Here is a 25,244-nt window from a genome sequence, read left to right on the forward strand (position 1 = left end):
CAAAATGAGGGCTGCAGAGATATCCTACCTAAGCCACAGGGTGGGCAGTGGGTTAATTCGCCCCGACCCTTTGAAGGTAGAACCCATTTGGAGCTGGCCTGCCCCTCGAACCAAGGAGCAGATCCAATCCTTTATTGGCCTGGCCAACTATTACTGAAGGTTTGTAAAAAGGTCTAGTGGCATTGTGGCCCCCATAACAGACCTTACAAAAACGTGGAAATCAGACCAGGTGGTATGGACAGAGGAGTGTGAACAAGGCTTCCAGAACGTAACAGAAGCTGTATCTAAAGAGCCAGTTTTGGTCAGCCCTGATTTCAGCAAAACATTTGTGCTGTGTACTGATGCTTCTAACATTGGGTTGGGTGCAGTACTCATGCAAGATGGCATCCTATTGCCTACTTAAGCAAACAAAGCACACCCCCGCATTGAACAAAAATATGCTGTAATCAAGAAAGAATGCCCTGCCATTGTCTGGGCTGTTAAGGAACTTAAACCTTATTTATTTAATAAAAAATGTCCTGTTTTAAGAGATCATGCACCTTTGAAATGGCTGCACAGAGCCAAGGGAACCAATTCTAGATTACTTTGTTGGAGTCTAGCCTTACAGGAATTTGACATGAAAATAATTCATATTACAGGAATGGAGAATGTAGTGGCCGATGCCTTATCAAGAATGGGGGAACCCTGAGGTGTATTTAGGAACATCAGTGACAGCCCCTCATACATCAGTTTTGTATTGGGGAAGTGATGCTGGCAGACCAGGTCATGTATTCAGGTCAGTTCACTTGTGTATTAGTACAGATCAAAGCGATTGTTAAATGTATAAGTGTATTGGGTGTTTAAACTTCAGACAACTAATCGGTCGTTATGTGCATTGTTTTCTCTTATCTGTATCCTGTTATGATGCAACAGCAAACATTTACGTTGTAAATACCCGTTTAACTAAATAGCTCATCAGGCATCAAAGAAGGCTTGTGGAATGCTAATGAAGGACTGTGACACAGGGCCAGAAAGGGTTACACCACTAGCAGGCTAACTGACCCAGATTCAACCTTTACAGACATATTAGTAGATAATGATTGTGTTTTGTGTGTGTTTACATATCTATTGTTAGAAGTTGATAATGCAACCAAATGGTTCCTGTCTGTCACTGTATTCTGTTAATTCAGAGATCAAAAGGAGATGTTAACATTTTGATGAATTGTAAATGTAGTAATAGCATTGTCTTTATTTCTCTCTGAAGTTTGTAGTAAACTGTAAATGGCAGGAGATGGGTAGTTGCCTTATGCTAATCAATGCAGCTAATCACCAGTAGTGCTTAGGAAATAGGTTTTTCTTCAAAGCCACAAAGCTCTACCAAAGGATTACCAAAGAGGCTGCCAAGAGGCTGCCAGAGAACTATAAAAAGAAGTCTAGGTCCTTGACCTATATCTCAGATCTGCTTAAGCTGCCTCAGGGGAAGTTTGAGACGAAAGACTGAGGTCTCCAGCTCCAGTCTGGATCACCCTGATATTGGACATTGGACTATAACCTATGGAACTAATTCTGAAAGAACTTTTTGCAACTCTGAAGCTCATCATTTCTATTATGAAACTGACTTAAGAACTTTATTCATATCTGTATGTATGATGATCTTTTAACTTATACACTCTCTTTTCTTTTTAAATACATTTTAGTTTAGTTAATAAGAAATGGCAGTAAGTATGTATTTGGGTCAGATCTGAAATATTCATTGACCTAGTTGGTAATGTGTCCAATCCTTTGGGATTGGTAGAACTTTTTATATTTTCAGTAATCCTCATCATATTTGACTTGGCTGTCTGGGTGGGAGCCCAAGGCTGGGTTGCTTTAAGGAAACTGAGTTTTGGATCTGGGTAACCAGTGAGGTATTGTAGAAGCTGTTTTGTTGGTGGCTTGGTTAATCTAAGTATTAGAATAACCACCAGTTTGGGGAATTGTCTGCCCTATTCTTTGCCGTTTGCCCCAATTGAGCAATCTCAGTGTGGCTCCCCTGGGACCTCGTCACAAGGACTTTATCAGAAAAAGTGCTAATTCAAAAGCAAATGGCAAGTGTGTGTGATGACCGGAGTCCAGAGACTCAAAGTGCATTCCTCACTCACTGTCATCAAAGGAAAAGCCCACGTGGGTCGAGACACTGTCAGTGTGTCTTCTGTCAGAAGAAGGATTCAAGGAAAGAGCCTTCGTCTCTGGTCTGTTTGGACTCTTACAGGGAAGATGTACTAGATGCAAAGTGGATATCCCTAGAGACAATCTGGGTGCCCTGAAAAGACTTTTCTGGGAAACTGGCAGTTTATTATCTCACTGCCACCATTTTGAATTACAAACTGTCATTCACCTGTACATATGTTTTACCTGCTTTAACCTCTCAATCGCTCTAATGCCCTTTTCTCAGCTAATAAATCTTTAGATAGTTTACTATAGAATTGGCTGCTAACATTGTCTTTGGTGTAAGATCTGGAGGACCAATTAATCTGGGGTAAGTGACTGGTCTCTTGGGGCTGAGAGCAACCTGATATAGTGTGATTTTTGCTTTGTGACCTATTATCACAAAGTCTAGTTTATCTGGATGGAAGATAGACTGGAGAGTTTAAGGGGATTGTCTGTGACTCCATGGTAAGACTGATATAGAGATCCATGAGTTCACATTTGTTACTGGCTTTGTGAAATCTAACTATAGAACATACCACCAGTCTGGAGTGTCTGCCCTGTTTTCTGACAGTCGGCTCTGAGGTAGCACTCACAGTTGTGAGCCATTCCAGACAGTGTGACAAGATAGACTTTAAGTGAGTACAGGTAATGAGGCATAAAAGTCATAAATGGTAACAAGAAAAATAGAGATAAAATGCAACTGATGCCTAACTTAACAAACTATGTTAAATTCAAAGCCAAGTTTTCTCACCAAATGCTTTCAGCAGTCTTACCGACCAAACTTCTTAGGTTAGTACCCCTTCTTCCGTCCAAAAGGTGCTTACTTTTTCCCTTGAGGTGCAGTGAATCAATGGGCAGAGAGTGAAAGTGTTTAGATCAGCAATTTTCTCACCCCACTGGATGTTACAGTTCATAATACACCAATTTCCTTTTTAAACCTGGACCAGTCTCCTCAGGTAAAATTGTCATCTTCTCAGTGGTTGGGGGTGGGGGTGGGGGTGAAAGAGGAGAAAGGCAAAGGCAAGATGCTGCTGTTCCTTATTTTATACCCTCAGTCCATGTGCTTGGGAAGACACTTGCCCAGACATCTCCCGGTGGGGTTTGTTGAGTCACAGTGACTGAGTAAACCACCATTGTGTGGACTTGTGCAACTGAGCTATAGAGTTGATTAATGGTTGGTTAACACCCACCTGGTGTAGAGATTCTCAAATTTACGACATATTTCAGTACCAATCATGCAGGAAAATCTCATACAATGATAGCACATACTCTCCAAAAGGATATTAGTGTTCTATAGATCAAGACTTTCAAAATGATACATCGCAAGGCATACTTTGTACAAAACATACCATAATTATATGACAGTGGTGAATAAGGGGGTTCCAGGGTGCTGCTTTGAGGTAGAGATTACCACATACTTTTTTGTACCGGGCTTCTGCCCTTCTCTTTGTGGCTTGTACTCACTGGATGCTCTGGTTTGTATATAGGAATCAGCCAGAACTGCTGTTTCCTGTACAGAACCCAAGGATTTATCCCAAATGGCTTCTCTAATTTTCTCAGATCATATGTGAGGAAACGTTATTGTGGAAAGAGGTCAAATAACATAATTTTCAGCCCCTTTCTCCTTTGTACATTTTTTCATCAAATGACACATCTTTTATATATATATATATACATACATATATATATGCTCCGTGACATTTTATAACCCTTTTTGAGGTTTCTGAATCTTAACATACATATGTTAGGAATGTCATGGAGTCAGAGGATCTGGTCTATGCTTCAGCTTGTCACCAGTCTCTTGGGAGTCCTGCAGTGGGCCGGGCCCTAAGGATTCAGACAGTTCTGCAGGGGCAGGTCTGTGGCCTCCCCAAGACTCTAAAACGGGGTCTTCGGCACCAGTGAATCCTCTCTCTCTCCATGGGCAGTGCCAGCCTTGTCACAGTGAGGAGAGAGGGCTGAGGTGGGCTAGACAGAAAATTGGGGTGGCTGTGCCCCCTTTGCAATGAAGCCCCACCCCTCTATGTGACCCCGCCCCCTGTTCCTCCTCCTCCTCTCCCCCCAAGGCCCTGCCCCCGGCCCAGGGCTGTGGCTGCTCCTCAGCTCCCTACCACCGTTCGACATCTCATAGCTGGTAACAACCGCCAGGGTGGGGGTATCATCCCAGCTGTGCAGGGATGATACAGCTAACAGGGGGTAACCCAGATTGAATCTGTGGGTTGGATCTCAATACAGTTTCCTGTAATTTTACAGATTAGTTGGATATTATTGGTATGCATTATTGGATATTATTTGTTAAGGTAGCTGTAAAGTTCTTAGTCCCAAGAAGGAAAGTAAGTATTTATTATAATAGCAATGGGTTATAATTAAGGAGATAGGTAAGTTTGCTACTTGCCTAAAAATCTTCTGCGTTCCTCTTGCTATTCTATAACACAAGCTTAGAATTAATATATATTATTGAGACACAAGGCATGGCCCTATGTCCTGACTGGTAAAGCACCAGTCAGATCTAGCCCAGACCTGCAGGGAGAAGATAGAGCAGTCAGGGATAACCAAAGCTGAATCTGTAGATTGGATCTCTATAGAGGTATCTGTAATTTTAAGGAAGTCAGTAGGAAGACTGGGAAAACACTACAAAGAGTGAAATTGCAGACTGCAGGCCAAATGTCTTCAGGTGTACTACACGTGGAATCAAAGACAGTGTGTGAGCCTAACAGCTACAGTAATTGTTGGTTTTCTTTTCTTTCTTCTTTGAAGTTGTATATGTGCTCAGTAGTGTGTATGCTGAAAAAAGTGGTGGAGGAAACATTACAGTGACCACAGTGGGTGGACAGAGTCTGCACTCTGAGGAAGTCTTCCTGGCTTTTGAGACAAAGACCACAGACTTTGGAAAATATGAGGGGAGCAAAAAGACATTCTAGGTATCCATGACTTAGGGAACAAAGGAGAGCACCCTCTAATTCTGTGAATAAATAATCCTCCAGGCCAGAGAATCCAACAAACTTCTCCCCTGGGGATGCCTTGAGTCAGTCCTCAGCCTGAGGACACGAGAGTGTGAGAAGCTTAAGTAATCTGATACAGGAGTCAGATGAAGACTCAGTCAGCTGCTCCAAAGGGCAGCAGGGTACCCAGCTGAAAGAATTGCAGCAAAGGCTGAAAAGAGTTGATAGGCACCAGGGTGCGAGTGTGAGAAGGACTCTGATAATCTTGAACAGTTAAGTAATTTTCAGTCCTAGATGCAGATTTTCCTACTGAGTCTGGGTGAGCAACAGAAACAAATCCAGCGTTTAAAGGACAGACAGAAGGAGCTAATCAAGGAGGAGAGAAGACACTTGGCTGTGGCTAAGGTATTGTAGAAGCTGTTTTGTTGTTGGCTTGGTGAATCTAATTATTATAGTAACCACCAGTTTTGGGGATTGTCTGCCCCATTCTTTGCAGTTTGGCCTGATTGAACATTCTCAGTGTGGTCCCCCCAGGCAACAAAGGTCACACCCTTGCACACCCCACACATGCTGTATGCTTCAAGGCTGCTTTAACTTCCTTTGTGTCACTGGAGCAGCGCAAAGGGGAGTTGGTATTTTGCCAGGTCCTGACCTGGAACCTAGTGAACTTCTTGCATTTCTCTTGTTGAAAAAGCAGCCACTTGGTTGGCCAATGAATCCCTATCCTACCTGGCTGTGTTTGATACCCTCCCAAAAATTACCTTGTATGCCTCAGGGTCACCATTTGGTCCCAATTTGGAAAGGCTGATACTCCCAGCTAGACCTGTCCTACCTAGATCTTTAGTTATTGAGCCTCATTAACATGTTAGTTAGGAAACAACTGACCTTTGTGGGTATGTCTGGGGAGTGCAGAGACCAGAGAGATAGTCCACAGGAAAGGAAACTAGCCCATATAGGAAAATCACTATTTACAGCTCTGCTATTTTTGGACAGTTTGTTTCTTTTGTTATAATTGGTGCTGTTAAGGACTATAAAGAAACGGTGGATCTTGGACCTAAAATACAGAGGCCTGTAGTAAGTCTGTTTTGCTTTGCTTTGCTTTGCTAACAATCTGAAATAAACACAGCATCCTAGGAAGGGCAGAAGTCTTCTAGCGACCAGAAGGTCTGATGTTTGTTTTCCTAGGGAAGACTACGCTTGGTTACAGAGACGTGTATAGAAGACATTATAAGGCTTGTCTGAATTGTTCTTTTCATGTTTTCTGATATAACTTGTTATAAAAGGCTGTATGAATGTATGTACATCATGTGTATGACTGTCTGCAAGTCGCTTTTTTCTTTTCCTTTGTGCATGTGATTAACTTTCTGTGTTTGTGGGTGTGTGTACCTGTACTGGTTACTTGTAGTAGTGCTTATATGCATTGTGTGTGTGAAGTTTCCTAAAATACTGAAATATTAGGTCGGGGACTGCAAAACTGTTAAAAACATATAGGACTTTTGGCCTGTTAGATAAAACATGTATATGTATGAACATTCCACAAAAACTACACTGCAGTTTCTTCATGTCTGTGTGGGACCCTCATGAATCCTGTCAAAACTTGACAATCCCGTAAGACTTTGTGCACAGGGTGTGAGTCCAGAAGCTTATGCCTGATTCATTGTCTAAAGATGAAATGTTACAGGGGCACCATTTATTGGGATGTGGGAAGGGGGCTGCTCAGGGTGCATGTCCTAGTCCCAACCAGAGCGTGGGATGTGAGTTCATCAGAGGAGAGGTGCTGGTCCTCCCTTATGCCCCTGGAGCAGGGAGTTAGTATTTTCTGTACAAACAGTGGCAGGGTGATTAAGATAAGAAAGGGCTGGTAATTAAATTAAAGATCTGGAAGTCTTTAGATGAGCTTGTGAAACAAGATTCCCTCTATGGGGGTGGGGGTGGGAGGAATCTTGAAGAGAGAACACAGGGAACTCAGAAGAAATATATCCAAGCCCTCTGAGCTAAGGTACATTCAGAAAAGATTTCAGAGTAGCAGCCATGTTAGTCTGTATTCGCAAAAAGAAAAGGAGTACTTGTGGCACCTCAGAGACTAAATGTGAGGGGCGTAGATGAAAAGAAGAAGCCAAAACCAGAGGAAGGGATAGCAGTGGTATAGAGAAGTTCCCACTCTTACTGTTGTACTTATGTGGCCCCATCGCTGTAATATCTGAGTGCCTCACAATGTCTAACCTATTTCTCCTCACAGCCCCTCTGTGAGGTAGAGCAGTGCTGTTATACCCATTGTACAGATGGGGCACTGAGGGACACACAGACTAAAGGCCAGATTTTCAAAGGTATTTAGGCACCTAGTGGAATTTTCAAAAGTGCCTAGAAGGTTAGGTGCTTTGTAAACCCCACTAGATGCTTAGCTGCATCTTTGGGTCCCTAAAAACCTTTGAAACTCTCTCGCTGCCTAAGACACTGGCATGAGGTCATACAGGAAGTCCATGGGGGAATTAGAAACCAGGTCTCTGAGGGCTAGCTCCCTATCCACTGGACCAGACTCTCTTTCTGTTTCATGCTGCAAAAAAAAGAGGACTCTGATAGATAGATGGAAGCAAAGCCAAGAAGGCCAGTTCTCTGAGACTCCAGCAAACAGTCCCAGGTGATTGGGAAGGATGTCATGTTTGACAGCATGAAAAGCAGCACAGAGGTCAGGAAGGATGAAGAGAGAATGAGAGTCAGATGCGAGGAGATCACTTAATCCCCAAGGGGTGGCAGGTTCTGCCCCATGCTGGGCTGAGAGCAATGGCTGCTGTGAAATTTTATATTTTAACTGAATTTTGTTCTGTCATTTTCTGTTCTGAGTTTGCAAAAAAGAAGGAATGAGAAAGTGTCCTATGAATATCAGATGTGTTTATGCCTCAAATTCTTAGGGTTTCAGCTGTATTCAGGCCAATTCCAGAACAACAATTGCATCCATAGAGTCCATGAAGTCAACAATTGTCATGATTTGTATTATTCATGATATTGTATTATTGTGTCCCTAGCCTCTGTTTGCCAGAAGCTGGGAATGGGCGACGGGGTGGATCACTTGATGATTACTTGTTCTGTTCATTCCCTCTGAAGCACCTGGCATTTTGCCACTATCGGAAGACAGGATACTGGGCTAGATGGAGCATTAGTCTGACCCAGTATGGCCGTTCTGATGGTTTTATTCACTGGCACTATCTGTGTGCTCGGCGCTGTTCAGCATATACCAGAAAATATAGTCCCTGAGCCAATGCATATGAAATGTGTCGCCCTGGATAAGCTGGCTCAGATATTTAAATATGAAGTGTATAATTGTAGAGCACATGTTAATTTCTGCGAGTGGAGGTGTTGACAGCAATAGAAGTTTTACCTGATTAAGGACTAGAAGATTTGACCCTCCAACTTCTTTTCAAGAGGAAGAGCTGGCCAGAGCTCCTGTGTCTGCCAGAGTATCCTGTATCTTGGATTCTTTTGACCATGGGATGGTGTTTCAAGAAGGACGAGTGCTAGGCAGAGATGGGCTCCACCTAATGAAAAGAGGGAAGAGCATCTTCGCAAGCAGGCTGGCTAACCTAGTGAGGAGGGTTTTAAACTAGGTTCACCAGGGGAAGGAGACCAAAGCCCTGAGGTAAGTGGGGAAGTGGGATACCGGGAGGAAGCACGAGCAGGAGAGCACAAGAGGGGAGGACTCCTGCCTCATACTGAGAAAGTGGGATGATCAGTGAGTTATCTTAAGTGCCTATACACAAATGCAAGAAGCCTGGGAAATAAGCAGGGAGAACTGGAAGTCCTGGCACAGTCAAGGAATTATGATGTGACTGGAATAACAGAGACTTGTTGGGATAACTCACATGACTGGAGTACAGTCACGGATGGATATAAACTGTTCAGGAAGGACAGGCAGGGCAGAAAAGGTCGGGGAGTTGCACTGTATGTAAGGGAGCAGTATGACGGCTCAGAGCTCCAGTATAAAACTGCAGAAAAACCTGAGAGTCTCTGCATTAAGTTTAGAAGTGTGAGCAACAAGGGTGATGTCGTGGTGGGAGTCTGCTACAGACCACCGGACCAGGGGGATGAGATGGACAAGGCTTTCTTCCAGCAACTAACAGAAGTTACTACATCACAGGCCCTGGTTCTCATGGGGGACTTCAATCACCCCGATATCTACTGGGAGAGCAATACAGCAGTGCACAGGACAATTTCCTGGTGCAAGTGCTGGAGGAACCAACTAGGGGCAGAGCTCTTCTTGACCTGCTGCTCACAAACAGGGAAGAATTAGTAGGGGAAGCACAAGTGGATGGGAACCTGGGAGGAAGTGACCATGAGATGGTCGAGTTCAGGATCCTGACACAAGGAAGAAAGGAGAGCAGCAGAATATGGACCCTGGACTTCAGAAAAGCAGACTTTGACTCCCTCAGGGAACTAATGGGCAGGATCCCCTGGGAGAATAAAATGAAGGGGAAAGGAGTCCAGGAGAACCGGCTGTATTTTAAAGAATTCTTATTGAGGTATCAGGAACAAACCATCCCGATGTGTAGAAAGAATAGAAAATATGGCAGGCAACCAGCTTGGCTTAACAGTGAAATCCTTGCTGATCCTAAACACAAAAAAGAAGCTTACAAGAAGTAGAAGATTGGACAAATGACCAGGGAGAAGTATAAAAATATTGCTCAGGCATGCAGGAGTGAAAATCACACTTGGAGTTGCAGCTAGCAAGAGATGTTATGAGTAACAAGAAGGGTTTCTTCAAATGTTAGCAACAAGAAGGTCAAGGAAAGTGTGGGCCCCTTGCTGAATGAGGGAGGCAACCTAGTGACAGAGGATGTGGAAAAAGCTAATGTACTCAATGCTTTTTTTGACTTTGTCTTCACGAACAAGGTCAGCTCCCAGACTACTGCACTGGGCAGCACAGTATGGGGAGGAGGTGAAAACTCATGGTGATCGGGGGAGGTCCCGGATGACTGGAAAAAGGCTAATGTAGTGCCCATCTTTTAAAAAAGGGAAGAAGGAGGATCTGGGGAACTACAGGCCAGTCAGCCTCACCTCAGTCCCTGGAAAAATCATGGAGCAGGTCCTCAAGGAATCAATTCTGAAGCACTTAGAGGAGAGGAAAGTGATCAGGAACAGTCAGCATGGATTCACCAAGGGCAAGTCATGCCTGACTAACCTAATTGCCTTCTATGATGAGATAACTGGCTCTGTGGATGAGGGAAAAGCAGTGGACGTGTTATTCCTTGACTTTAGCAAAGCTTTTGATACGGTCTCCCACAGTATTCTTGCCAGCAAGTTAAAGAAGTATGGGCTTGATGAATGGACGATAAGGTGGATAGAAAGCTGGCTAGATCTTCAGGTTCAACGGGTGGTGATCAATGGCTCCATGTCTAGTTGGTGGCTGGTATCAAGTGGAGTGCCCCAAGGGTCGGTCCTGGGGCTGGTTTTGTTCAATATCTTCATTAATAATCTGGAGGATGGCATGGATTGCACCCTCAACGAGTTTGCAGATGACACTAAACTGGGAGGAGTGGTAGATATGCTGGAGGGTAGGGATAGGATACAGAGGGACCTAGACAAATTAGAGGATTGGGCCAAAAGAAATCTGTTGAGGTTCAACAGAGACAAGTGTAGGACTCTGCACTTGTCCTTGTTAAGATGGAAGAATCCCATGCATGGCTACAGACTAGGGACTGAGTGGCTAGGCAGCAGTTCTGCAGAAAAGGACCTAGGGGTTACAGTGGATGACAAGCTGGATATGAGTCAACAGTGTGCTCTTGTTGCCAAGAAGGCTAACGGCATTTTGGGCTGTATAAGTAGGAGCATTGCCAGCAGATCAAGGGATGTGATCATTCCCCTCTATTCGGCATTGGTGAGGCCTCATCTGGAGTACTGCATCCAGTTTTGGGCCCCACACTACAAGAAGGATGTGGAAAAATTGGAAAGAGTCCAGCGGAGGGCAACTAAAATGATTAGGGGGCTGGAGCACATGACTTATGAGGAGAGGCTGAGGGAACTCGGATTGTTTAGTCTGTGGAAGAGAAGAATGAGGGGGGATTTGATAGCTGCTTTCAACTACGTGAAAGGGGGTTCCAAAGAGGATGGATCTAGACTGTTCTCAGTGGTAGCAGATGACAGAACAAGGAGTAATGGTCTCAAGTTGCAGTGGGGGAGGTTTAGGTTAGATATTAGTGTAAGCAGTGTCAGGATGAGCTCCACCCTGACATCTGGTGGTGAGGTGTGGCAAGTTGTGGAAAAGAAATTCAGGGGTCGGTCTCATTTGCATAGGCACACCCACCCTGCCTAGAATGAGGCCATAGCTGCCCAAATGGTCACTTTGGCTGCTGTGGGATTCCCAGTGTCTCTGTTATTGGGGCAGGAAAATTAAATTGTTATTACCCTGATTATGGGAACTGTGCTTGGAACTGTACTTGGCCTTTTGTTATGATGGAGGGACTCCCCATCAACTAAGTAGCACTCGCTAGGCAAGGGTCACGGGAGCTGCTTGTGGGCTGCAGAGTGGAGCCGAGCAAAGCAGTTTGTGGGGTGGCTGGTGGAGCGGAGCGAAGTGAAGGCCTATGGAGCTGTGGGATGGTCAGCTTCAGATCATGTGAGGTGCCCCTTACCTTCCCCCCATATCTCCACCCAGGTTGGGAGGTAAAGCTCTGCAGATAAACTTTCGAACTCTGGGGCTGCCCTGACCAGGGACAGAGACTTTTGGGTCATTGGACTTTTGGGACTTTGGTGATTTGGGGTTGCTGGACTCAAGAACCAAAGGGAAAGGGCATGCCCCAAATTTGCTTGGGGTGGGTTTTTGCTCATGGGTTGTGTTATGAATCCTGTTGGTGGTGTTTCCCCAACATAATGCCACATTGTTTCTCTCCGTTATTAAAAGACTTTTTGCTACAGTCAGACTATGTGCTTGTGAGAGGGGAAGTATTGCCTCTTGGAGGCGCCCAGCAGGGGTGGTATATATTTGTCCCAGGTCACTGGGTGGGGGCTCGAGCCGGTTTGCATTGTGTTATTGGAATGGATCTCCTAGATATTGAACCCAGCCCTTGTTGCTGCCAACTCTGATGGGCAGAAGGGTTACATTAGGAAAAACTTTTTCACTAGGAGGGTGGTGAAACACTGGAATGTGTTACCTAGGGAGGTGGTAAATCTCCTTCCTTAGAGGTTTTGAAGGTCAGGCTTGACAAAGCCCTGGCTGGGATGATTTAGTTGGGGATTGGTCCTGATCTGAGCAGGGGATTGGACTAGATGACCTCCTGAGGTCCCTTCCAACCCTGAGATTCTATGATTCTATTATCTGTTTATTTTCCTCTCCTCCCTGCAGTGCCATGATATACCTCAGAAGACTCAACTTTAAAATATGGAATTTTCTTGGTGTTTGGTTTTAAATATTCTCCTGTGAGAACTGTAACTTAATTACTGTAATGTTATTCTTAAGAGCCTTCCAGAAAGTAACTAGCCTTTAAACAGAAGTGAAACCATGTTGCCAACTCTCATGATTTTGTCATGAGTCTCATGATAATTATTGTTTTCCTTAAAGCCCCAGCTCCTGGAGTCAAGTGGATATGTGATGATTTCAGTCTTCATTCTTAAAGATAAAGTAAGTTTCTAGCCCTCATGGCTTCGGAGAAAGCTTCAAAATATGCCCCCCAATGCAGCCTAAAAAAGCAGAAGACAAATAAAAAGAACACCATATCTATTATTTTTACATAATCTCATGATTTCTGGTGAACCTGACTCATGATTTTTGAACATTGGGGTTGGCAATACTGAGAAAATAACTTGAAATGCCAGTTTTACTCCTGTTTAAAATCAGTTTCTAATCTATTATTTGTAGTATGGTAAAACCCCTAGAGCCCCAGGCAGGTGCAAGATAAACTCACAGCGTCTTGCCCTTATAGGATGTTTCCAGAAGTTAAATGATCTATTCCAAGCTTGGTGAACTGCAAAAAGCAAGTAGCCTAAATGATAGAAAGTAATCTAGATTTTTCTACAGTTGTTTCAATTGTTGTATTCAAGAGTAAGAATATACTTTAAAATTTTAAATTTAACCAGTGTCTGAAGATGTTAGCATTAGAGCTGAATGGGTCTACAATTTATTTAATTTTCTTTCTTTATATAGGAATTAGATACAGTGCTCCTGTCAGCTAATTTCTAAGTTATTGTCTGCAAAAAACCTAGAGTTTTCATGTGCCTAAGTAGCCAGTGGAATCACAGTTAAAGTTAACCCCCCCGCCCCCCCGTCCTGCCACCAAAATGTGAAATGGCACCCCAGAAGTCAGAAAGAAAACCAGCTTTTCCTGAAGGGGCAGTTTGTGAGCAGTTTGACTTAGTGACAGCTGCAGGTTTCATAGTGTAACTTGCTAGATATCAGCCACAATTGAGAAAGCTTTATCCATTATTAGTGTGTCTATGGGTCTGTAAAAAGGAGGTTATTTTTATTATTGGTTCGTAGTTTGAAAATGCTTCAGTGAAATATATATATATATATATATATATATATATATATATATGTATATAAGTTAATAGTGCAAAATATTTATTTGTAAACCACTTTTTTTTAGATCTTAAGGAGGGCATTTGTTTGTATTTACTTCCCCACAAATACTTAAATAGCTTTTCCCAAAAGTCCAAGTTTTATTTTATTGATTATATCTGAGTTTAATCGCTTTTGTAAAATTGCCTTCTGCTGCTTAATAGCATAATAAAATATGCACTATACATAACCCATGATACCTAAAGTTCTGTTAAAGGTTTAACATTATAAAAAGAACCCCTTCATTTACTATAGCAGCATGTAATACAACGAGGCCACACTGTTTAAAAAAAAAACAACCAAATTGCTTTAGAGGGCAAATGAAAGCAGCTATAAAAAATAAAAATTAAAAAAAACCCAAATACATGTAATAAATGTAAGAAAGGGAAATTTGGTGGTACTGAATAAAAATCAGACACTAGGAATTGTAGTAAATTGATTAGGGAGGCAAAATGATACAAAGAGAAATCCATGGCAGCAGAGTAAAAGACAATAAGATGGAGGGCTTTAAAAAATATATTATGAACAAAAGGAATCCTAACTGTGGTATTGGTACATTATTAGATGGAAATGGTAGAATTGTCAAAAATAATGCAGAAAGTCACACATGTTAAATAAACATTTCTGTTCTGCATTTGGGGAAAAAGCCAGATATAGTCATATCTGATGTTGACGATGGTAATGATGAAATACTTTCTATTTTAACAGTGACTAGGAAGATGTTAAAAAGAAGCTACTAAAGCTAGACTTTTTAAAATCAGTAGGTATAGAGATCTTGCATCCAAGAGTTGGAAAAGAGCTGGCTGAGGAGCTCTGTGGATGTTAATGCTGATTTTTCAACAAGTCTTGAAATGCCGGTGGATTGGAAGAAAGCGAATGTTATGCCAATATTTTAAAAGGGTAAACTGGATGACCCAGATAATTATAAGCCTGTCAGTCTGACATTGATCCTGAACAAAAGAATGGAATATCTTAATAGAGAATTAAAGGAGGGCAATATAAATGCCAATCAAGAAGGGTTTATGGAAAATAGATCTTGTCAAACTAATATGATATCTTTTTTATGAGATTACTAGTTTGGTTGATAAAGGTAATAATATTGTTACTTAGACTTCTGTAAGGCATTTGACTTGGCAAAGCATGACATTTGGATTAAGAAACTAGAATGAGACAAAATCAACATGGCGCACATTAAATGGATGAAAAACTGTCTGAATTCTCCTAATGTAATTGTAAATGGGGAATCATCACTGAGTGGGTGCTGTGGAAGAAAAACGCAGTCCTCACTCTTAGGTTGTTTGCAACAAGTCAGAGACAGTTTATTTTCAAGCAATTGCAAGGGGGAGAGTGCGCATGGATAGGGATTCCCCCTTCCTAGGCAGGTCTCTGCCCAATAAACAATTAGGGCAAGCATTTATACCTTTTGTTGCACACAATAATGATCAACTGCTGTGTCTTGTTTATACATATTCCTTCCTGTTATCTTACTTTTCTCAGCAGTTCCTGCTACAGTCTGCGTTCCATTCTTATCTAACACAAGGTCAAAACAGCATCTCTTACAGTTTTCCCACTCGCTTCCCCCTCTCCCAGGCCCTGCCTTATAGTCTTGCGCTATTACAGTTAGAGTTAGCCTGACTCTTACTCTATTCCTAAGAAAACTGAGACGTCTGCGTCCAAATCCCCTTTATCCCTTTCTTACTTCCGCACTCCCCCTTTTTGTGCTTCTAGCACGACTATCAGTCTTAAACCTCCATTTTCATCAAACCTTGTATTTCTGATTCTAGCTCAAATGGTTCAGCCTCATGGGCTTTGGTTGGATGCAACGACACTGCGTGGTTAGTATGAAAATGGAAGGTGTTATTATTATTACGTCCTTTACAACAACAATAACATAATCCTAAACTGAACAACAGCAATAAAAGCATTAACATTCCCATTGTAATAATATGACGGGGTTGTTTTATAGCCTTAGTTACATAGCACAATGCATCATAATTAGTACATAACATAGACACTCTATAGGCTGTATGAAAGCATATTTTTCAATTTGATATATATTTTGAAGCATATGAATTGACCTTGTAATTCAGAGATTTCCTGGATCTCTGGTAGGAGTGAAAGCAAATTTTGGAACCGGTCAGGTACTAAGGCAATCCAGTTAAAGGGTATCTGAAACCTAAGGGCTGATTGTAGGATTCTGTCTGCAGGCCAATAAATAATATGATTGCCTGCAGCAGTGGTGAGATTAAAATGTATGTCTTGCAAAGTGGTGGCCTTAACATACACAAAACTGTCATTAGCTTGGAAGAGCAGGTGTCCTGTCAGGGTAGTTCCTTGTCCCATACCCTCCCAACAAACGTTGTCAGGAACAGTGACAACTTCCCCTGGCTTCAGTTTTTGTGCACAGTGAAGCTGTGGGGGTTCTAAAGGCCAGAGTGTCCATTGACTCCCTATCTAAATGTTGGGTGTTATTCCAGGAGCACTGACTATAAATTGGTTAGGCATACCAGGTAGTTTAATTTCCCAAATGTCTCGGTGAATTATCCAATCCCACATGCATCCTCCCCATGGACCTGGCAGGATTCAGTATGTGGGGCCCACATCCCTCCAATTGGTCCGTATGCTTGGAAGGAGCACTGTGAACGTCTGCACTTCCACCCAAAAAATCTCCAAGTATGTCTCCATGGCCACAGATCAGATGATACTCCTGAAGTATCTGTAGGGGCAGTGGGCCAAGCCTGATGCTCCAGATCACTCCGAATGGCCATGAGCTGGTCATTCAGGAAATCCTGAATTTCTGAACAATCCAGATCCCACTGCAATGCCTTTCCAGCCTCAGTGATATTTAGTACCATCGTACGGTGACCAGATGTCCCGATAAAATCAGGACTGTCCCAATATTTAACTCCGTGTCCCACGTCCCAACTGATGTACGATCGGGATGCCATTTGTCCCGATAATCAGGTAAGGAGGCAAGCAGGAGGGGTGAGTAGGTGAGCGGGGGAGGGGGGAAGGCAAGCAGCGGGGTGAAGAGGCGAGTGGCAGGTGGGGGTGGTGAGGAGGAAAGCGGCGAGCCAGCGGCGGGTGGGCAGGCAGGAGGGGTGAGGAGGTGAGTGGCGAGCCAGCGGTGGGTGGGCAGGGTGAGGAGGTGAATGGTGAGCCAGTGGCGGGCGGGTCGGGGGGGATGAGGAGGCGAGCAGCAGGTGGGGAGGGTGAAGAGGTGAGTGGCGAGCCAGCAGTGCGTGGGGGTTCTCGGGGCAGGCATGGGGGTTTCTGGCAGGGAAGTGAGGAGGTGAGTGGCAGGTGGAAGGGGGTGAGAGGAGGCGAGTGGTGGGTGGGGGACTGAAGAGGGATGCAGCAAGCCAGCGGCAGGCCAGAGCGTGAGGAGGGGTATGGTGGTGGGGCTGAGTGGGGAGGGGCCGGGACCTGGGGCAGAGTGGGGGCAGAGCCTGGAAGGAGCAGGGGTGGACTGTGGGCGGGGTCGACGGCACCCCAATGTTTCCTGATATTTTACTGTTGTGATCTGGTCACCCTATACCATCGTTGTCAGAAGTTTCTGGGTCATTGAACTAAGGGCGGAGATAACACGTAATTCACCGACTCCAGCCTGTACCTGGGTTAACTGTGCTCCGGTAATAAGACCTGTGGCTTTTTCCAACTGTCTTAATTTCTCTTCATGTTGTTGGCCTTTGTAAATATTCCAAATTGCAGCTATGCTATTGGCACCATCCCATAGGTGTCTAGCCAAGTCCCTCTTCTTTCTAGAGGAAACCCAGGCCCTTTGCTGTGCTAACCTAATGGCAGCCTCTTTTGAGCAATTAGGATATGTAGAGGTGACCTGCAAACTGGATAAGGGCAGCATTAATTTTATAGTCTCTAGTGCAGTATTAATCACAGTCCATAGATATCCTAACTCATCTCTTTTGTGAAGTACCGTACCACATCTGTTGGCTAAACCCTTTCATATATTTCCAAGAGGCATTAGCATTAATAGCATAGGAAGGGGTATATTGCAATATGGTGCAGGTTAAATTATTAGTTACTGGGATTATTTCAATGCAGGTAAAATTTCCAGTGGCAGAACAGACTCTTTGGGTATATGTTTGATTATTCACTAATTGGATGACCAAATAACAATAAGGGCCTCTTTCATCTAAGATACTGCAGACTCCAGGAACGGCCATCATGTCTACCTCACTATAGAACCCATTAATCTCAATTTCTGATTCTTGGGGCTCATTTGTAGTGATATCATATATTTCTATTTCCACTCAATTGTTCGCTCATATGACATATTCTGAACTTTAAAAAATAAATTTTCTGAACAAAATTTCAGTAAATCACTAAGATATGAAAGTCTTGGCCATTGGGTTTCGTTAGAATATACAGTGTTGTCTGTATTTGGGTAAATTACAGGGATGGTGGCAAAGGTGGAGGGGATGGTGGGGGTAATGTTTGTGGCAGCAAGGGGTCTTTGGTATTCGTCATCGGGAAGCCAATTAGGGAGGGCAGTACATTCCAATGGTACTTGTCTGTAAGCACAAAGCCCAGACCCTGGAAAAAATCCAAACCACCACTCAAACCATCCACATTCCTGAGAATGGTCCCCGCAGTTCCCTCCCTGCCAATATACAATACTCCGTTTCCTCCACCACGGCCAATTTTTAATGTCCTTTGTTGTCAGGAATTCCTGGATCTCAGTGGTTTCAGCAGAGTGAGTGTTCCTTCTTCTCTCTTGGAACAGGTTTCAGAGTAACAGCCGTGTTAGTCTGTATTCGCAGAAAGAAAAGGAGTACTTGTGGCACCTTAGAGACTAACGAATTTATTTGAGCATGAGCTTTCGTGAGCTACAGCTCACTTCATCAGATGCATACCGTGGAAACTGCAGCAGACTCTATATATACACAGAGAATATGAAACAATACCTCCTCCCACCCCACTGTCCTGCTGGTAATAGCTTATCTAAAAGCCATTTCCAGCACAAATCCAGGTTTTCTCACCCTCCACCCCCCCACACAAATTCACTCTCCTGCTGGTGATAGCCCATCCAAAGTGACAACTCTTTACACAATGTGCATGATAATGAAGTTAGGCCATTTCCTGCACAAATCCAGGTTCTCTCACTCCCTCACCCCCCTCCAAAAACCCACCCCCATACACACACAAACTCACTCTCCTGCTGGTAATAGCTCATCCAAACTGGCCACTCTCCAAGTTTAAATCCAAGTTAAACCAGAACATCAGGGGGGCGGGGGTAGGAAAAAACAAGAGGAAATAGGCTACCTTGCATAATGACTTAGCCACTCCCAGTCTCTATTTAAGCCTAAATTAATAGTATCCAATTTGCAAATGAATTCCAATTCAGCAGTTTCTCGCTGGAGTCTGGATTTGAAGTTTTTTTGTTTTAAGATAGCGACCTTCATGTCTGTGATTGCGTGACCAGAGAGATTGAAGTGTTCTCCGACTGGTTTATGAATGTTATAATTCTTGACATCTGATTTGTGTCCATTTATTCTTTTACGTAGAGACTGTCCAGTTTGACCAATGTACATGGCAGAGGGGCATTGCTGGCACATGATGGCATAAATCACATTGGTGGATGTGCAGGTGAACGAGCCTCTGATAGTGTGGCTGATGTTATTAGGCCCTGTGATGGTGTCCCCTGAATAGATATGTGGGCACAATTGGCAACGGGCTTTGTTGCAAGGATAAGTTCCTGGGTTAGTGGTTCTGTTGTGTGGTATGTGGTTGTTGGTGAGTATTTGCTTCAGGTTGCGGGGCTGTCTGTAGGCAAGGACTGGCCTGTCTCCCAAGATTTGTGAGAGTGTTGGGTCATCCTTTAGGATAGGTTGTAGATCCTTAATAATGCGTTGGAGGGGTTTTAGTTGGGGGCTGAAGGTGACGGCTAGTGGCGTTCTGTTATTTTCTTTGTTAGGCCTGTCCTGTAGTAGGTAACTTCTGGGAACTCTTCTGGCTCTATCAATCTGTTTCTTTACTTCCGCAGGTGGGTATTGTAGTTGTAAGAAAGCTTGACAGAGATCTTGTAGGTGTTTGTCTCTGTCTGAGGGGTTGGAGCAAATGCGGTTGTATCGCAGAGCTTGGCTGTAGACGATGGATCGTGTGGTGTGGTCAGGGTGAAAGCTGGAGGCATGCAGGTAGGAATAGCGGTCAGTAGGTTTCCGGTATAGGGTGGTGTTTATGTGACCATTGTTTATTAGCACTGTAGTGTCCAGGAAGTGTATCTCTTGTGTGGACTGGACCAGGCTGAGGTTGGTGGTGGGATGGAAATTGTTGAAATCATGGTGGAATTCCTCAAGGGCTTCTTTTCCATGGGTCCAGATGATGAAGATGTCATCAATATAGCGCAAGTAGAGTAGGGGCTTTAGGGGACGAGAGCTGAGGAAGCGTTGTTCTAAATCAGCCATAAAAATGTTGGCATACTGTGGGGCCATGCGGGTACCCATAGCAGTGCCGCTGATCTGAAGGTATACATTGTCCCCAAATGTGAAATAGTTATGGGTAAGGACAAAGTCACAAAGTTCAGCCACCAGGTTAGCCGTGACATTATCGGGGATAGTGTTCCTGACGGCTTGTAGTCCATCTTTGTGTGGAATGTTGGTGTAGAGGGCTTCTACATCCATAGTGGCCAGGATGGTGTTATCAGGAAGATCACCGATGGATTGAAGTTTCCTCAGGAAGTCAGTGGTGTCTCGAAGGTAGCTGGGAGTGCTGGTAGCGTAGGGCCTGAGGAGGGAGTCTACATAGCCAGACAATCCTGCTGTCAGGGTGCCAATGCCTGAGATGATGGGGCGCCCAGGAGTTCCAGGTTTATGGATCTTGGGTAGTAGATAGAATATCCCAGGTCGGGGTTCCAGGGGTGTGTCTGTGCGGATTTGATCCTGTGCTTTTTCAGGAAGTTTCTTGAGCAAATGCTGTAGCATTTGCTCAAGAAACTTCCTGAAAAAGCACAGGATCAAATCCGCACAGACACACCCCTGGAACCCCGACCTGGGATATTCTATCTACTACCCAAGATCCATAAACCTGGAACTCCTGGGCGCCCCATCATCTCAGGCATTGGCACCCTGACAGCAGGATTGTCTGGCTATGTAGACTCCCTCCTCAGGCCCTACGCTACCAGCACTCCCAGCTACCTTCGAGACACCACTGACTTCCTGAGGAAACTTCAATCCATCGGTGATCTTCCTGATAACACCATCCTGGCCACTATGGATGTAGAAGCCCTCTACACCAACATTCCACACAAAGATGGACTACAAGCCGTCAGGAACACTATCCCCGATAATGTCACGGCTAACCTGGTGGCTGAACTTTGTGACTTTGTCCTTACCCATAACTATTTCACATTTGGGGACAATGTATACCTTCAGATCAGCGGCACTGCTATGGGTACCCGCATGGCCCCACAGTATGCCAACATTTTTATGGCTGATTTAGAACAACGCTTCCTCAGCTCTCGTCCCCTAAAGCCCCTACTCTACTTGCGCTATATTGATGACATCTTCATCATCTGGACCCATGGAAAAGAAGCCCTTGAGGAATTCCACCATGATTTCAACAATTTCCATCCCACCACCAACCTCAGCCTGGTCCAGTCCACACAAGAGATACACTTCCTGGACACTACAGTGCTAATAAACAATGGTCACATAAACACCACCCTATACCGGAAACCTACTGACCGCTATTCCTACCTGCATGCCTCCAGCTTTCACCCTGACCACACCACACGATCCATCGTCTACAGCCAAGCTCTGCGATACAACCGCATTTGCTCCAACCCCTCAGACAGAGACAAACACCTACAAGATCTCTGTCAAGCTTTCTTACAACTACAATACCCACCTGCGGAAGTAAAGAAACAGATTGATAGAGCCAGAAGAGTTCCCAGAAGTTACCTACTACAGGACAGGCCTAACAAAGAAAATAACAGAACGCCACTAGCCGTCACCTTCAGCCCCCAACTAAAACCCCTCCAACGCATTATTAAGGATCTACAACCTATCCTAAAGGATGACCCAACACTCTCACAAATCTTGGGAGACAGGCCAGTCCTTGCCTACAGACAGCCCCGCAACCTGAAGCAAATACTCACCAACAACCACATACCACACAACAGAACCACTAACCCAGGAACTTATCCTTGCAACAAAGCCCGTTGCCAATTGTGCCCACATATCTATTCAGGGGACACCATCACAGGGCCTAATAACATCAGCCACACTATCAGAGGCTCGTTCACCTGCACATCCACCAATGTGATTTATGCCATCATGTGCCAGCAATGCCCCTCTGCCATGTACATTGGTCAAACTGGACAGTCTCTACGTAAAAGAATAAATGGACACAAATCAGATGTCAAGAATTATAACATTCATAAACCAGTCGGAGAACACTTCAATCTCTCTGGTCACGCAATCACAGACATGAAGGTCGCTATCTTAAAACAAAAAAACTTCAAATCCAGACTCCAGCGAGAAACTGCTGAATTGGAATTCATTTGCAAATTGGATACTATTAATTTAGGCTTAAATAGAGACTGGGAGTGGCTAAGTCATTATGCAAGGTAGCCTATTTCCTCTTGTTTTTTCCTACCCCCGCCCCCCTGATGTTCTGGTTTAACTTGGATTTAAACTTGGAGAGTGGCCAGTTTGGATGAGCTATTACCAGCAGGAGAGTGAGTTTGTGTGTGTATGGGGGTGGGTTTTTGGAGGGGGGTGAGGGAGTGAGAGAACCTGGATTTGTGCAGGAAATGGCCTAACTTCATTATCATGCACATTGTGTAAAGAGTTGTCACTTTGGATGGGCTATCACCAGCAGGAGAGTGAATTTGTGTGGGGGGGTGGAGGGTGAGAAAACCTGGATTTGTGCTGGAAATGGCTTTTAGATAAGCTATTACCAGCAGGACAGTGGGGTGGGAGGAGGTATTGTTTCATATTCTCTGTGTATATATAGAGTCTGCTGCAGTTTCCACGGTATGCATCTGATGAAGTGAGCTGTAGCTCACGAAAGCTCATGCTCAAATAAATTCGTTAGTCTCTAAGGTGCCACAAGTACTCCTTTTCTTTCTCTTGGAACAGTCGTGGTTTAGCGTTATGCAGGGGAGAGGTTACTAGCATATCACCCTGTAATGATTTGCTTCTTCTAGCGAAATCCAAATGCATGGTAGTTCTGTCAGTGGACAAGGGAGAGGTTACTAGCACTTCACCGTGTCCTTTTCTCCTGCTGTCAAGAAGGAACAGCAGCACCAGAAGGAGAGATAGACCGATCATCAGTTGGAGAGTCATCTCGAGGTGGAGGGGCCTTTTTGCAGTGAGAAGCATGGATCCAGGCAGTCAGCCCTTGGCACTTCACAGCAGTGTTGGTAGTTAACAGGACTTGGTAAGGGCCTTTCCAGCACGGGGTCAGGGCGGTCTTTCGCTGATGGACCTTTATGTAGACCCAGTCTCCTGGTTCCAGTGAGTGGCAGGGTTGCTCAGGATCCTTGGGTAGGGCTTCTTTCACCTGTGTATAAAGAGTCCTAACACATTTCATTAGTGCCTGACAATAATTAAACATTGTGTAACCCATTAAATGAATGTCCATCTGGGCAAGGGTCAGTGGAGGTGCCACTGGAAGCCACATCGGGTGTCCTGTCAGAATCTTATGAGGGCTGAGTCCAGTCTTTTGATCGGGAGTGGCCCTCATATTCATCAATGCTAGTGGGAGGGCATCTGGCCACTTTAAGTTCGTCTCAGCACAGATCTTGGCCAGTTTATTTTTCAAAATCCTATTTTGATGTTCCACTGTCCTGGCAGACTGTGGATGGTGGGGGCAGTGGAGGTTGCGTTGGATCTACAAAGCTGCGCATAACTCTTCTGCAATCTGTCCAGTAAAATGAGTTCCACGATCACTGTTGATACTCACAGGTATGCCAAATCGTGGTACAAAATCCTTAAGCAAAAGTTTCACAACAGTCTTGGCATCTGCCCTTCTGCAAGGGCATGCCTCAACCCAGCTTGAAAAAACATCAACTAAAACTAACACATACTCATAATTACAAGATTTAGGCATTTGAATAAAATCAATCTGAATATTTACAAAAGGTCCCCATGGAGGGGGATGCGCTGCCTGCCTAACTTTAACAGCTTTACCAACATTGTGCTGCTGGCAAATCCTACATTGTTGACAGTAGAGGTGTGCTATAGAAGAAAAACCCAGCACATGCCAGTTCTGTTTACGTGCAGCAATCATCCCCCCTTTGCTTACGGGAGCCGCTCCGTGGTACACGCGAACAAAATAGGGCAAGAGCACATGAGGCGCAACCAGGCGGCCATCCAGGGAAAGCCAAAGGTGATCAGGGTGAAAAATGCACCCAGCAGCACCCCAAGAACATTTCTCAGCCTCTGGTGCCGCTTCCTGGATCTTGGCAAGATCTTCAAAGGAAGCTAGCAGAGGCTGCTCAATCAAGGCACAAGTGTATGCAGCCTGAGTGGTAGAAAGGGCCGCAGTTTTGGCTGTAGAATCAGCCAAAGCATTTCCACGTGTAACTTCATCATGAGGGGTCTGGTGAGCTGTACATTTAACAACAGCAACAGCTCTGGGCAATAAAAGGGCATCCAAAAGAACAGATACATACAAACTATTCTTAATAGGAGAAACAGTGGATGTAAGGAAACCCCTGTACTTCCAAAATAAACCATAATCATGTACCACTCCAAAGGCATAGTGAGAATCTGTATAAATAGCAACCGCTTGATCCTGAGCTAAAATACAGGCTCGAGTCAAGGCAATAAGCTCAGCAACCCGGGCTGAAAAAACAGAAGGAAGGAAAGCGCTTTCAGTAACAGAATATGAGGAACATACAGCATAACCAGCCACCAATTTACCCTTAGAATCTTGCAAGCACGAGCCATCCACAAAATAAATGAGATCAGGATTTGGCAAAGGCATATCCATAAGGTCGTCTCTCGGATGGATAAGAACAGAAGTCACAGATACACAGTCATGTGGCTTCCTGTCTTCCGGCCCAGGCAATAGAGGCAGGATTTAGAATGGGGCAGTGAGCCAAGGTAATATGAGACAAAGATAGCAACACAAGCTCATATTTAGTGAGGGCGAGAAATAGACAGATGTTGTGTCTTAGATTCCAACAGAAGAGCTGCCACAGCGTGAGGTACAGCGACAGTTAAGGGCGATCCTAAGACTGTGGATTCAGATAATTGCAGAAAGGGCAGCTGCAGCTCCAGCTCGGAGACAGGGAGGAAATCCAGCTGCCACAGCATCTAGGGTAGTACTGTAACAAGCAAGGGGATGGTGTTTATCTCCGTGTTTTTGCATTAGTACAGCCAAAGCAAACCCATTATGCTTGTGACAGAAAAGAATAAATGGTTTAGCATAATCAGGAAGCCCAAGGGCTGGGGCACTGGAAAAGGCTTGTTTAATGGCTACAAAGGCATGTTTAGCCTCTGGGGACCATGGAAGTGGCTCGGAGGTGCCTGACTTAATCGGATCATGCAATAGCTTAATTACTGTTGCATAACCCAAAATCCACTGTCTGCAGTACCCAGTCATACCAAGGAAGGTTC

At 44.4% G+C, this 25,244-nt stretch overlaps 1 protein-coding gene across 5 annotated transcripts in view; it reads right to left on the reverse strand.

Moving 5' to 3' along the window:
* LOC144259920 (uncharacterized) overlaps nucleotides 1–25,244 on the reverse strand; it is a 105,432-nt gene that overhangs the window by 75,368 nt on the left and 4,820 nt on the right. Inside the window, exon 1 of one of the 5 annotated variants that reach the window (XM_077808256.1) lies at nucleotides 24,546–24,631. The exons of the other annotated variants lie outside the window; for them this stretch is intronic. Coding sequence (XP_077664382.1) covers nucleotides 24,546–24,572 — 27 coding nt within the window. The 5' untranslated portion in view covers nucleotides 24,573–24,631. Of the gene's footprint in view, nucleotides 1–24,545; nucleotides 24,632–25,244 lie in introns of those variants that run through there. 5 annotated transcript variants of the gene reach the window in all.

This window comes from Eretmochelys imbricata, chromosome 2 (genome assembly GCF_965152235.1).
Source record: "Eretmochelys imbricata isolate rEreImb1 chromosome 2, rEreImb1.hap1, whole genome shotgun sequence".
Taxonomy (NCBI): domain Eukaryota; kingdom Metazoa; phylum Chordata; order Testudines; family Cheloniidae; genus Eretmochelys; species Eretmochelys imbricata.